Source organism: Lepidochelys kempii, chromosome 15 (assembly GCF_965140285.1).
Source record: "Lepidochelys kempii isolate rLepKem1 chromosome 15, rLepKem1.hap1, whole genome shotgun sequence".
In the NCBI taxonomy this organism is placed as follows: Eukaryota; Metazoa; Chordata; order Testudines; family Cheloniidae; genus Lepidochelys; species Lepidochelys kempii.
In genome coordinates this window covers 2,863,948-2,876,795 of record NC_136394.1, presented here as the reverse complement: position 1 = coordinate 2,876,795, position 12,848 = coordinate 2,863,948, and the positions used below count along the sequence as shown (strand labels likewise).

The following is a 12,848-nucleotide window of genomic DNA, read 5'->3' as shown; positions in this document are numbered from 1 at the left end:
GGACGCTGTGCTCCCGCTGAGGCCTACCCAGTGTCCATGCTATCACCTCCCATGACTTGCATGCTGCGCCTCTGGTAATGCAGCCTCACGTTGCATTTGCTTTTTTTGCAGCAGCATCACGTTGCTGACTCACGTTGCGGGTGGGATCCACCACAACTCCCAGATCCTTCCCAGCAGTGCTACTGCCAAACCAGTTATCCCCCATTCGGTATCTGTGCGTTTGGTTTCTCTTCCCTAAGCCTAGCACCTTCCATTTGTCCTTGGTGAATTTCATTGTGTTATCTGTAGCCCAGTTCTCCAATTTATCAAGATCACTTTGAATTTTAGTTCCATGTGATCCCGACGTCAATGAGCGAGACTCCAAAGAAACCTGCCAGTTAGCTCCAGCCTTTGGCTCGCCCAAGGTTCCCCACAGTCAGCCCTGCTGGATTGCCAGCTCCTGGGGGCATGGACTGTGCATTCCCAGGGCTCTGTTGGCAGTAGCCGGCGTAGTGATCCTTGGCAGCACGGCATGGAGGCCCAAGTGGGAAGGCAGCGTTGCTGTCTCTGGCGGGCCGGGCACCAGAGGATGTGAAGAGCCACACAGAGCCATCGGGGGGAGGAGGGGGGAGAAGGAGGGGAAGGGGATTTGGGGGATGGGAAGTGGGGAAAGGGAGCCTTTGCTTGCCTGGCTGTGCTTTCCCTGGGGCCATGCCAGGGCAGTGGAAGTTGTCCTGATGCAATGCATTGCCTCTTATGGGGCCCAGCAGACCGTCCGTCCCTAAAGGGCCAGGGCACAGGTCAGCCTAATCCTGATGCTCCCTTGGGAGTGGAGTGCTACCTCACGCCCCGGTCAGGCCTCCCGATGAAGGGAAGCAGCGGGTTTGATGGAAGCCCTCTCCCCCACACCAAGGCAGAGCGTCTGGCTGCCTGTGCCATGCTCTGTTACACCTGCCTCCAACCAGAGCCGCCCACTGTACCTAGCTGCAAACAGCGCTCGCCCTGGTGACCCTGGAGGGCTGCAGAGGCCTGCGGGAGGTGCTCGGACACCGCCGGTACCAATGGTAATCTGCCTGCTTGTTTGGTTTCCCTCCCCAGGTCTGGCACCAGCGACCCCTACTGCATCGTCAAAGTCGACAACGAGGTGGTAGCCAGGTGAGTGTGCCATGCTGGGGGCCCTGGGGATGGGGCAGGACAGCACAGTCAAGGAGGGGCGTTTGCACTGCCAGGGTGACGTGGCTCAGTGTGATACAGGCTGATGTACAGAGCAAAGCGCTGGTCTCCGCTCACTCGGCTGTCTCTGTAGGCGTTGATCTCCTGGCGTGTCTGCAAGACGTGGCTCTAAGGCCTGCACCGTCTGGAGCTGTCAGTCGTATCAGCACATACGTGCTTGCACCCAGCAAACTTAGGTCATAGGCTGAGTCTAGTCCCATCCGCATGGCAAACAGCTGCCAAGTTAGGAGGCCTGGAACTCGCCCCCCACCCTGCTGAGAAGGGCCCAGCCCTTGCTCATGGCTTTAGTGTATTTGGGGACAGAGTTAAAGCCCATTGTATCCCATCTCCTCCGGGGGATGGAGCCATACTGGAGCCTGGCCACTTGCCCACAGCATGGTTACCTTGGCAGTGTGGATGGGGTCTCTGGCTGGCTGCACTGGGGCGGATGTGCTGTTCGTAGGGCTCACACCCCTGCCCCACCTGTTGCAGGAGGCAGCCTTTAAACTGTAGCCTTAACATGCTGGCGTCAGCCCCGCACTGGCGTCAGCCAGCCAATGCCTGGGCTCACGTGACCTAGCAGGAATAACATAGAACCATGGCCCTTAACCACTGGGCCCTTAATCCCAGGCATTGGCCCGAAGGGGCTGGGATCTCCAGACACCGAGACTTGAGAATCTCATTCCCGCCAAGGAGCTTATCAAGGGCTGAGCAAAGCTACCTGGCCCACCCTGCATTAGGGGAGGGAGCTGCGAGCTCAGCTGTTTGGCCCAGCACTGAGTGGGTCACGTCAGCTGGGTCTCCTGCGTTGTGCCCTGAGAAGGGGTGAGTGAGATACTGTCCTGCAGTTCTGGGGATCGGCTGTGATCCAGCCCTGGAGGGGGAAACAACAGAACCCCAGGGCCAGGGAAGGAAGGGTCACCTTCTGGATAAGGCCCAGGGCTGGGACTCAGCAGTTCTGGGTTCTAACCCCCTCTCTGTCGCTGACACACTGGGCAAGTCACTTAGGGCAGATTTTCAAAAGTGGCCACATATTTCAGTGCTTGATTTTCGGTGCCCAATTTGTAGCACCTGGATCCTGCTTTTCAGAGGTGCTGGGCCAAGCAGCTGCCTCTGGAAAGCTGGGGCCGGCAGTACCTCCAGCAGTCCGGCCTTGAGTGTGTTAGATCGGGCAGCCAAAAACTAGCTGCAACTTCTGAAAATGTGGGTCTGTGTTGCTCTGTGCCTCAGTTTCCCCATCGGTGGAATGGGGATGATGACACTGCCTGCCACCTGTGCAAGGGGCTTTGAGATTCTGGGATGGGAGGTGCTGGAGCATGAACCGTGGGGGAGCTCTATAAGCTCAGCAGGTGCTTTTCTCCCCAGCCATGTCTGGTCAGGCCAGAGAGGACCCCATGAGGGATGATGCGCCCAGCGTCACATTGCACAGAGGAATCAACTCCAGGCCCAAACTGTCTCTCCTTGTGCCCCCCCCCCATGCCCAACTCTGCCTGTCCTAGGCTGGCTTCCGAGAGCACGCTCTCACGCTGCCCTGTTCACCTATCTCTGTGCTCCCCTACCCCATACTGCGCCTGCCGGGGGGAGAACCCTTTCTGCTCTCCCACTTCCTGGCTCCAGGAGCCCACAGGGTGGGAAGGGTGATGGGGCTGCAGCCACAGGGCCGCCAGCTGCCTGCCCTGCCATGGAACTCCTGTGCGGGCCCGGTGGGGGTGGCAATGCTGTGCCATTGCGTGAGGCCATCGGGTGGTCCCCGCGCCGGCACGGGCGTGGTCGCTCGAACCAGCCCTGGTTATAGCTGCATTTGGTGGCTTCCAGCTGCACACAGCCCCCTGCTTGTTCTCTGGACAGAGGAGACTCTCCCCTGTGATTCCCTGGGGGCGGGCAGCATCCTCCAGGCTGGGCTCGCTCCCTTCTGCCCCGCCGGTTCTCCACCTTGCCCCCGTGGTTGCCGGGGTGCTCCAAGTCCTCCGGCAGCGCAGAGAAGCTGCTCGGGAGCTGGCCAGTGATGAAGTGGTTACTATGGAGAAGTCCATAAATTATTCCCCCTTCTGGAGAGGTGGCAGCGTCTCCCCCTTTCCAGCCAGCTGGCCGAGTGCTCGCTGGAGGGGAGGGAGGGAGTATCTGGCCAGAGCTGGGGGAGTGGGCGCAGGAGAGCAACACAGGGTCAGGGGCCTGGGTCCTCCCAGCCTCATCCATGGTCCTCACATACGGCCCAGCACATCTCCTTCCCTCCCTCCCTCCCTCTCTTCTCTTCCACTCTCTCTGTCTCTCTCTCTCCTTCTTCTTAGTCATCCCCTGCCCCTGCCCCTGCCCGTCCCCCAGCTTTCATTTCCTGAGCAGCCCCAGATCTGGCCCAGGCTCATCGCCAGCCCTGCTGCCACTGCACCGTTCTCCCCACTGGGAAGCCACCCTTTGTCCTGCTCATAACTCCAGGGGAGAATGGAAACAACCTCCTGCTCCTTGGAACCGCCACATCCTGGCCAGGGAGGGGCCCCGCCACAGCACTGGGACTGGTGTCTGCGGGTAAAGCTTGGTCCAGGAATGTCTTTCGGTGGGTGGGGTGCATGCAAAGTCTGGATCCAACCTTTATGGGCTTTTGGAACTGGGAGTTTGTTCCCAGCCCAGCACCAAGGCTGCGTCCTCATTCCATCCAGGGACATCCATGCATTTCCAGGCAGCTAGCTCCTCTCTTTGACTGGAAAGGACAATTTTACAGCCTTCAGCTCAGCTCCGTGTGATGAGATTGGGGACTGGGATTTCCATGGGTGTGGGGCTCACCCACTGGAGGCCAGCACAACATCTCCCCTCTGCAAGGTCCAGCAGTTGGTTTCCCCTGAATCTTTGATCCCAAGGCTGCAGAATCTCCAGCAGGAGGTTACTGAGCAAGGGAAGCCAACTCCCCTAATCAGCAGGGAGCTAGATGTCTTCATCTCCTCCTGCGCCCAAGGCCTGAGAGCCCAGATCCTGCAGCAGGAAGAAGTGGGAGGAAAAGCAGATGTACTGGGGTAGCAGACGGGGTCTGTCCCCGAGATGGCCACTGCTGCACCTCAGCTCCAAACCCCCACTGCCATACCCAGTCCCAGTTAAAGAGGTTTATTCTTTTACGAAAAAGGTTAAACCAACAACTAGAATGCAGACTTAAGTCAGTTCCTGGCCCCAGAGGCAATGTATGGGGATGACACATGGAGTCAAGTGCCCCCCAGATTTCTGCCAGGGTGTGCCAGCCGGGCCCCCTCCCTGTGTGGCAGCTCCTGGAGCTGGTGAGCTGCAAGTTGTGGCCACAGGGAGAGGCAGGAGCAAACAACTGAGAGCTGAGGGTAAGGAGAGGTGCCCTGGGGAGGCAGAGGGTGTGTGACTCAAGGTGTTGGGGGAGGTGTGGACCTTTAAATTGTGCCCACCCCACTGTCAGCAAGTACCAGTTGTCTGCGTGGCTCCAGGCGCAGGTCCACCCCTCCCAGGGTCTCTGACATTCCAGCTCCTAGCAGCTTCCTCCCCTCCGCCCATGGCGCTCCACCCTTGGAGCAGCAGCCTGAGCCCCCTCGCTCCAGGGATTCACTGCAGGAGTTAGCTCCCCTCTTGCGTGTCCTTTGCTGCCCAGGGCCCAGCTTGTCTCAGTGCTCCCTCTCAGCTCCCTACTAGCTGCCCTTTGTAGACCCAGGGGCAGCCCAGCCCTCTTTAATTAGCTCAGTCTCTCCACAGAGACCCGCTCCTCTGCAACAGGGTCCCACAGCCTGGGGGGATCCCTCTTGAAGCTCCCACATGCAACGTAGCTGAAATGCTTGAGCACAATGTTTCCTTTGGCTCGCTGAGAGGCTTTGGAGCTGCTTGTTCTGAATCTGAATCCCCAAGCCCTGGGAAATGAGATGGGGAGCTGGGAAGTCATGAGCTCTAGCCCCAGCTCAGTCGCCCACTTGCTGTGTGTCCTTGGGCAGGTTGGTTAATCTCTCTGGGCTAAATTAATTCCTGGCTGTGTTTTCATTAACCGCAGCAGATGGGTTTGGCCCTCTGGGCCTCACTTTCCCCATCTGTAAAATGGGGATAATGATGCTTCCCTGCTACATGGGGGGCTCAGGAGGTCTGATGGCTCATGTCTGCATGGCACCTTCATGCTGTAAATTGCTCTAGAGGTGCTGAACTCTTTTCTCTTTCTCTTCCTTTCAGTGGGGTGTGAGCCAACGGCAGCACCCACCTCGCTGCCTCCCCTTCCCTCCACATGGGACCCACAGTAGTGGTGAGGGCACTGAAGCCAGCCAGTGCTGAGGTTTCCTTGGGTGTCAGGAAACAGCTTTCCCCAGCTCACGCTCCCCCCACCCCGTGCGCTGGAATGAAGCAGCAGTAAACGCTAGCCCCAGGTCTGGAAGTCCCAAGGGGGGGTGCCACATGCCATGTGTGCCTTGGGCCAGCAGCCTGCTGTAGAGAAGGAGGCCCTGAGATATACCCCGCAGGGAGCATGCAGTGGGACAGGCAGAACAGGGAGCTGGAGTTTGCTTGAGCCGTGCCTTACCAGCTCTGTGGGTTGGATCTCGGGCAAATGTGGCAGGGTTGTGATGCTGCATGGGCTGGGCAGCCTTTGGGTAGGTGTGTGTCTGGTGCCGTACATGTTGGCAGTATCTGTGCTCGCGCCCTGGCATTTGTGTGGCTGTGTGTGTTGGGGGGGTTGTTTGCTGCTGGCGATGTGTGTCGGCAGCAGCTGAGTGATGATTGCTGGTGACGTTTACGTCCCTTTGGCTGTGTGTGCGTTGGCTGTAGTTCTTTGTATCAGCGTGTCAGCGGACGCTGCATGCCTCTGGCAGGGGTCGTGTGTACCTCTGTGCGTCTGGTGGGGTCAGCGTGCATGGTACCTGCTCTTGATTCGTGGAGCTGTGAGGTCCAGATCTCTGACAGCCTGGGGTGATCTCTCAATCCCTGAGCAGGGCCTGATCCTCTGCCTCTCCTTCCAAAGCCCTTGGGATAAAGCAGCTAGAGTAAATCTGCCCCAGTGGCCACCCCCAGGGGTAGGGACTGAGCCTGTAGTTCTCACAGTGATGGCTGGGTCCACCAGCTGTGATCCCTCTCACAGCCCCTCGCCACTGCTCCGTGACCTACGATGCTGGCTCGGCCTAATGGCCTCTCGCAGGGGGATGGTCCTGGCCACTGGCACTGACTTCACCCGCCCCTGCGCTCTGCTTGCAGGACCGCTACCGTGTGGAAGGACCTGAATCCCTTCTGGGGGGAGGAGTACACCCTGCACCTGCCCAGGGGCTTCCACAGTCTTGCCTTCTACGTGCTGGATGAGGACACCATCGGGTGAGACGGTGCTGGGGGGGGGGGCGTAGGGGACTGCTTCTGGGCCTGGAGAGGACCCCGGGTCTGTCTGGGGCTCAGAACAGGAACGAAGTGCAGTGGGTCTTACTGAGCCAGGCTCTGCTTGGAACGATGGAGCTGCCCCTGGGCTCTGGTGCCACGCTCTGGCACACCCTTTCCCTGGGGCTGGCCCCTGACTCAGCAGCAAACAGGCAGCAGGATGATTAGAGTATTTACTTTCCCGTATTTCCTCGCAAACCCCCTCACCCCCCACCCGAGGGCTCCTCCACAGTCTGGGCCTCTGAGCTTGGGGCTGACTTGGCCATTGGCTTGCCTCAGGGATGGGTGGGGGAGAAGCCCATCAGTGAACAGCCATGGAGGAAGAATTCTCTGCTTCCCAGGGCTGTTTTTTCCAAGACCTTGTGGACAAGGCACAGGACGGACCTCAGGAGATGTAGGCTCTCCGATGCTCCAGTGAGGGGCTCCCTACTGTAACTACGCCAGAGACAGACGTTAGACAGTTGGTTTCCTTGGTGGAGCTGTGCAGAGCAAAGCACGAAGGGAATGAATCCCTCCCTGAACAGCTGGGTGGTGCGAGGAAGCCCGCTGAGGTGGATTGGCCCCTGGGTAATCTGCTCCTTGGCTGCGCAGGGCAGTTAATTCCAGGCATTCTTTGCCCAGACCTGGCTCTCTTTCCTTGCAGGCACGATGATGTCATTGGCAAAATATCGCTCAGTAGGGAATGGATTTCGTCTTCCCCACGAGGTAGGTGCTGGGGCTGTGGAGGGAGCCCTGGGGCTGCAGCAGTGTCTTCTGAAGACAGCGACTGGGTCACAGGTGACGGGCAGGGGAGCGGGCACCAAACTGGCAACTTATGGGCCATTCCGCAAGGCCTGGGTTTGCCAACTCTCTACTTTCGGAAAACCAAAGACCCTCACGCCGCTCCCTGTCCCGCCCCGTCCCGAGGCCCCACCCCTGCTCACCCCGTCCCCCCACCTCCATCGCTTGCTTAGCTCACCCTCGCTCACTTGCTGATTTGCACCAGGCTGGGGCAGGGATTGGGGTGCGGGAGGTGGTGAGGGCTCTGGCTGGGGGCCCACCTGGGGTGGGGCCAGGGATGAGGGGTTTGGGGTGCAGGAGGGGGCACCAGGCTGGGGCCAAGGGGTGTGGGAGGGGGTGCAGGCTCTGGGAGGGAGTTTGGGTGTGGGAGAGGGCTCCGAGCTGGGGCAGGGGGTTAGGGCATGGGAGAGGGTTCAGGGTGCGAGCTCTGGGCGGCTTTGGCTGGTGCAGTTTGCAGGGGCTCCGGGAGGCGCTGATGTTAGGCAGCCCCTTAAATAGCAGCTGCACCAGCGCCGCCCTGGCATTTCTGGGCCTCAGAGGCTGCTCGGTCTGCCATGAATCCTGGACACATGGCTCGGCCAGCGCACCAAGGACAAAAGATTTCCTGTTCTCTGGAATGCGGGGGGAGGAATTCCCCACAAGTGATACACACACCCCACTGCTGCCCCTGGCTCGCTGCTCCCCCAGTGGAGCCCAAAACACAGCAGCTCTAGGGAGGGCACTGCTGCAGGCCCCCTCCTCCTCTCCCCGCCATTTGTCGTGACCCCCCCCCAGCCCCTCTCCTTCGTCCACCCCAGTCTGGCCACTGGCTGGTGCCTCCACGCCCAACTGCTGCCCGACTCTGCTAGGACCTGTTCCCAGGGAGAGCAGCCCAACTTTAGCCCCATGCTTCTGCACAGCCCATTCATCCCGGGTGGAGGCTGCAGCCCACAGCCCCTTACCTACTGGCCGCATGGTCCTGAGACAAGTCCCGTGAAGTGGGCTACTGGGCCCGGGGCAGGTGGTGGCGGCTCACCCTGGCCCCCTCTCCTGCCGCCGGCTGCATCCAGCCCCTGGGAAGCTGGACTGGTTCCTCTTTCCACTTCCGCCGGCTGGGGAGCAGCAGCCAGGTAGGGAGGGGGCTAAAGGCACTTCCTAAAGGCCACAATGCCTGCTCCACAGGGAGCCCAGGGTTAACCCTGCCAGCCTCAGCCTGCAGCTGGGTGCCTTTCCCAGCCCCTCCATGGAGATCTGCCCGCTGCCCGCCAGGGCTCACACCGGCCCCAAGCTCCACAAAGAGAGCTGCTGCAGGCCCCATCCTCACCCCCCCGCCACCAACTGGACTTTTAATGGCCTGGTCGGTGGTGCAGACCGGAGTCACCAGGGTCCCTTTTCGACTGGGTGTTCCGGTTGAAAACCGGATGCCTAGCAACCCTAGCGAGGCCTGGCTCAGAATCCTAGCCTCCCCCAGCGAGCAGGGCCCTGCATGTTGCCAGCCTAGCTAGTTTGTTACTAGATTTAGTGACCTTTTGGTTTCCCTAGCGAGAAAATAAGTGTCAAAGTGACCAGTGACAAATCTAGTGACTTTCACTGCCAATTACAGTGACATTCAGAGGAAGAAGTCACCAATATGCATAGTCACAGAATCATTCACAAGCAGCTCGATAGTGTTAATAAAATCCATTCCATGCTCTTCTTCCTACATTCTGTTGCACACCTAGTCAATGTCGTTATATCTCAATGGAGCAGCTCCTTGGAAGGAATCACATGCCAGGGCTTCTTGGGCTGAGATCACTGTAATCTGCAGGTGAGGAAAAGAAGTTTGTGGAGGCTAGTTAAATACTTTGCTAAAGCGAGGCGCACTTTGGAGAGAGCACCAGGCCCAGGGCTTGTTTTTACCCAAATGTTCTTTCTCGCTGCTACGCAGTAGGTAGCACAGCCTGGGATGCAGGGAAAGATGGCTAATAAAGTGGGCGGGTTAGCCAGCGAGGGGAGCCACATGGATGGACGGTGGCTTGGGATGAGACAGGGCTCCAATGGGGCAGGGGAGCATTGTGCCTCCAGGGATGCAGCCCTTACTACAGGATCGAAGGCAGAGCTAGGTTGATTTCAGTTCCCCTTTACTCCTCCCCCTGGCTTGGCCTGGGGTTAGCTGCCCAGCTGTTCTCAGAAATCAAACCCTGGAAACAGGGGGAAGGGGTCCAACTGGCGGACTTTTGTTTTTTTAATCTACTTTCTTGACTCCCTGCAGCGTTGAGCTCAGGTCAGGAGAATCCCCTCTTCCCCCTGGCTCTGGGCTCTCCCTTTCACTAACCTGTCAGCTCAAATCCAGGCTGGCAAGAAAGGGAGGCTCAGCTGAAAGTAGCCAACCCCAGCCAACCTGGGCTGCCATGTACAGAGTGCCCTTCCCAAAGAGCAGAGGGCTGCAGTTTCCTGGTATACTGGTGTAGTTGCTTCTGGTGTGCAGCAGAATGTGGAAGAGCTTGGCATGGGTTTTATTAACACTAGTGAGCTGCTTGTGAATGGCTTTGGGACTATACTCGCCCGGGTGTGTGTGTATAGATAGATAGATAGATATCGATATATAAAATTCTCTGTTGAATTCTCTGGAAATTTTGTTTGGTGACATTTTTGACTCCTTTTGAGAGCTTAAACAGCTGCATCTAGCGACTTTTCAGGGTTTGTCTGGTAACTTCCTGTGTTGTGGAGTTAGCAACACCCTCGACCCCCACTCCCCCCAGCAGCACAGCGTGGCAAGGTATTGGCAGATGGAGAGGGCAGGTCATCTGGCAGCATTGTTCCTGTGTTGCTGACTCTCAGGATGATGTTGTGATTCTCCGGCTATTTGGCATCCAAGCCCCAGGTCTTGGAGTCATGTGGTTACGAAAGAATCTCAGCTTGCCTTTTCAAAAGAAAAATAGTTTTCTAGCCTTTAGATGGTGACAGCTTTCAGAGGGGTAGCTATGTTAGTCTGTATCAGCAAAAATAACGAGGAGTCCTCGTGGCACCTTAGAGACTAACACATTTATTTGGGCATAAGATTTTGTGGGTTAGAACTCACTTCATCAGATGCATGGAGTGAAAATACAGGAGCAGGTATAAATACATGAAAGGATGGGGGTTGCTTTTCCAAGTGTGAGGTCAGTCTAATGAGATAAATCAATTAACAGCAGGATACCAAGGGAGGAAAAATAACTTTTGAAGTGGTAAGAGAGTGGCCCATTACAGACAATTAACAAGAAGGTGTGAGTAACAGTAGGGGGAAATCAGTATTGGGGAAATTAAGTTTAGGTTTTGTAATGACCCGACCACTCCCAGTTTCTATTCAGGCCTAATCTGATGGTGTCCAGTTTGCAAATTAATTCCAGTTCTTCAGCTTCATATTGGAATCTGTTTTTGAAGTTTTTTTGTTGAAGAATTGCCACTTTTAGGTCTGTTATTGAGTGACCAGAGAGATTGACGTGTTCTCCTACTGGTTTTTGAATGTTACAATTCCTGATGTCAGATTTGTGTCCATTTATTCTTTTACGTAGAGACTGTCTGGTTTGGCCGATGTACACGGCAGAGGGGCATTGCTGGCACATGATGGCATATATCACATTGGTAGATGTACTGGTAAATGAGCCCTTGGTGGTGTGGCTGATGTGGTTAGGTCCTATGATTGTGTCCCTTTAATAGATATGTGGACAGAGTTGGCACCGGGGTTTGTAGCATGGTTTGGTTCCTGGGCTGGTGTTTTTGTTGTGTGATGTGTGGTTCCTGGTGAGTATTTGCTTCAGGTTGGGGGCTGTCTGTAAGTGAGGACTGGCCTGTCTCCCAAGGTCTGTCAGTGAGGGATCGTCCTTCAGGATAGGTTGAAGATCCTTGATGATGTGCTGGAGAGGTTTTAGTTGGGGGCTGTAGGTGATGTTAGACTGACCTCACACTTGGTAAAGCAACCCCCATCCTTTCATGTATTTATACCTGCTCCTGTATTTTCACTCCATGCATCTGATGAAGTAGGTTCTAACCCACAAAAGCTTATGCCCAAATAAATTTGTTAGTCTCTAAGGTGCCACAAGGATTCCTCGTTATTTTTTCTAGCCTTTGATGCTTTGGGGAAAAGATGGCAAGTGCCACCCAAGGGTACCGAAAGGCGAGGAAAGAGAACCCCTGTCTATTGTGATAGTTTTGTAGCTCTCCTGATTTTAAGCCAGTCTCGTGATTTTGGGGAGCTGGGGGGCTGACTAGTGATTTTTGACTGTTTGGGGCTGGCCATTCTGTGGATAACGCCCCTAAGGCCTCTCCCATGGCACGGGGTGGGGGGCTGCGCAGGGAGCGCATGTGGCCAGTATGGCAGCTGGCATGCTGCGTCAGCCCCCCGAGGTGGGTGGGGCAGGGAGAGCCAGGGAGCTGGTTACATGGACTTCTCCGCCATTGCAGGGATTGACAGCTGGATCAACCTGACGCACGTGGACCCCAATGAAGAGGTTCAGGGAGAGATCTGCCTGGATCTGAAGGTGCTAGAGGAGCCCCAGAGGAGGGTCCTGCACTGCCATGTCATTGAAGCCAGGTAGGAGTAAGTGGCTCCTCTCTCTCCCACTCTCCTCTCTATCTTCCTCCATAGCGGTCTCCTCTTTCCTCCCTCCCCTTCCCAGCCAGAACGACGAGCCTGCGTGTGGTGGGCGGTGACTCATTCTGAAGTTATCCAGAACCATCCGGCAGTCAGGGTGGGGCTTGTTAGCCAGCTGGGGGTGGGCAGGCACATGTCTCACCTCCTGTTAGGGGTGAAGGGGGAGTGAGCCCGGAGCGAAGGGTGAAGGGAGGTGAGCCCAACACCCATCTGCCACTGAGCTGCCAGTGTGAGCTCTCCCTGATCAGTGGCCATGGGGACTCACCCTCTTCTTCCACACTCATGCCCTCCTTCCCACACACCTGCTCCCTGCCCACTTCTCAGATGTGGGACGGTGCCCGTGGAGGCCTCTGCACTGGGACTGATGGGAGAAGAAGGGCCGCGTGATCCAACACAAGCTGAACAGCACCAGCTCCTTCCCCATGGTGTGCCATGTGCACTGCGGCTGCTGCTCCGCTCTGTTCTATCCTCATTCAATACAGTGGAATAATTGGGGTTGAAATTCTTTTCCTTCCTCATCCATCTGGCACAATTCCTATAGCAAGCGTGAAGAAATCAAGGTCCTTTTTAGCCCCTGCTTCCCTTCTGCTAGCAAATATTGATATTCCCATAGCCCTTAGAGACTCCAGCTGAGATCAGGGCCCCACTGTGCAGGGGGCTGGCTGTACATATAGTGAAAGACAGTCCCTCCCAAAGAGCTCACCATCTAAAGACAAAGAAGAGATGATTATCCCTATTTTACAGATGGCAACACTGATTAAGTGACATGCCCAAGGTCACACAGAACCCGTGGTAAAGCAGGGAATTGAACCCAGGGCTCATGAATCCCAGGCCACAAGCCAGTCCTTTCTCTCTAAAGCCTTTGGGTCATGCATAGGCAAGAACCAGGTGCCCCACTAAGAATGGAGAGGAAAGGCTTTTGTCGATGTTGTTTAAATCTCTC

At 56.7% G+C, this 12,848-nt stretch overlaps 1 protein-coding gene across 2 annotated transcripts in view; it reads left to right on the top strand.

Moving 5' to 3' along the window:
* RASAL1 (RAS protein activator like 1) overlaps window positions 1–12,848 on the top strand; it is a 106,980-nt gene that overhangs the window by 17,017 nt on the left and 77,115 nt on the right. For both annotated transcript variants that reach the window (XM_073313149.2, XM_073313147.2), the window contains exons 2-5: window positions 1,078–1,134; window positions 6,364–6,477; window positions 7,178–7,239; window positions 11,716–11,845. In XM_073313149.2, the coding sequence (XP_073169250.1) occupies window positions 1,078–1,134; window positions 6,364–6,477; window positions 7,178–7,239; window positions 11,716–11,845 (363 nt within the window). The remainder of the gene's footprint in view (window positions 1–1,077; window positions 1,135–6,363; window positions 6,478–7,177; window positions 7,240–11,715; window positions 11,846–12,848) is intronic.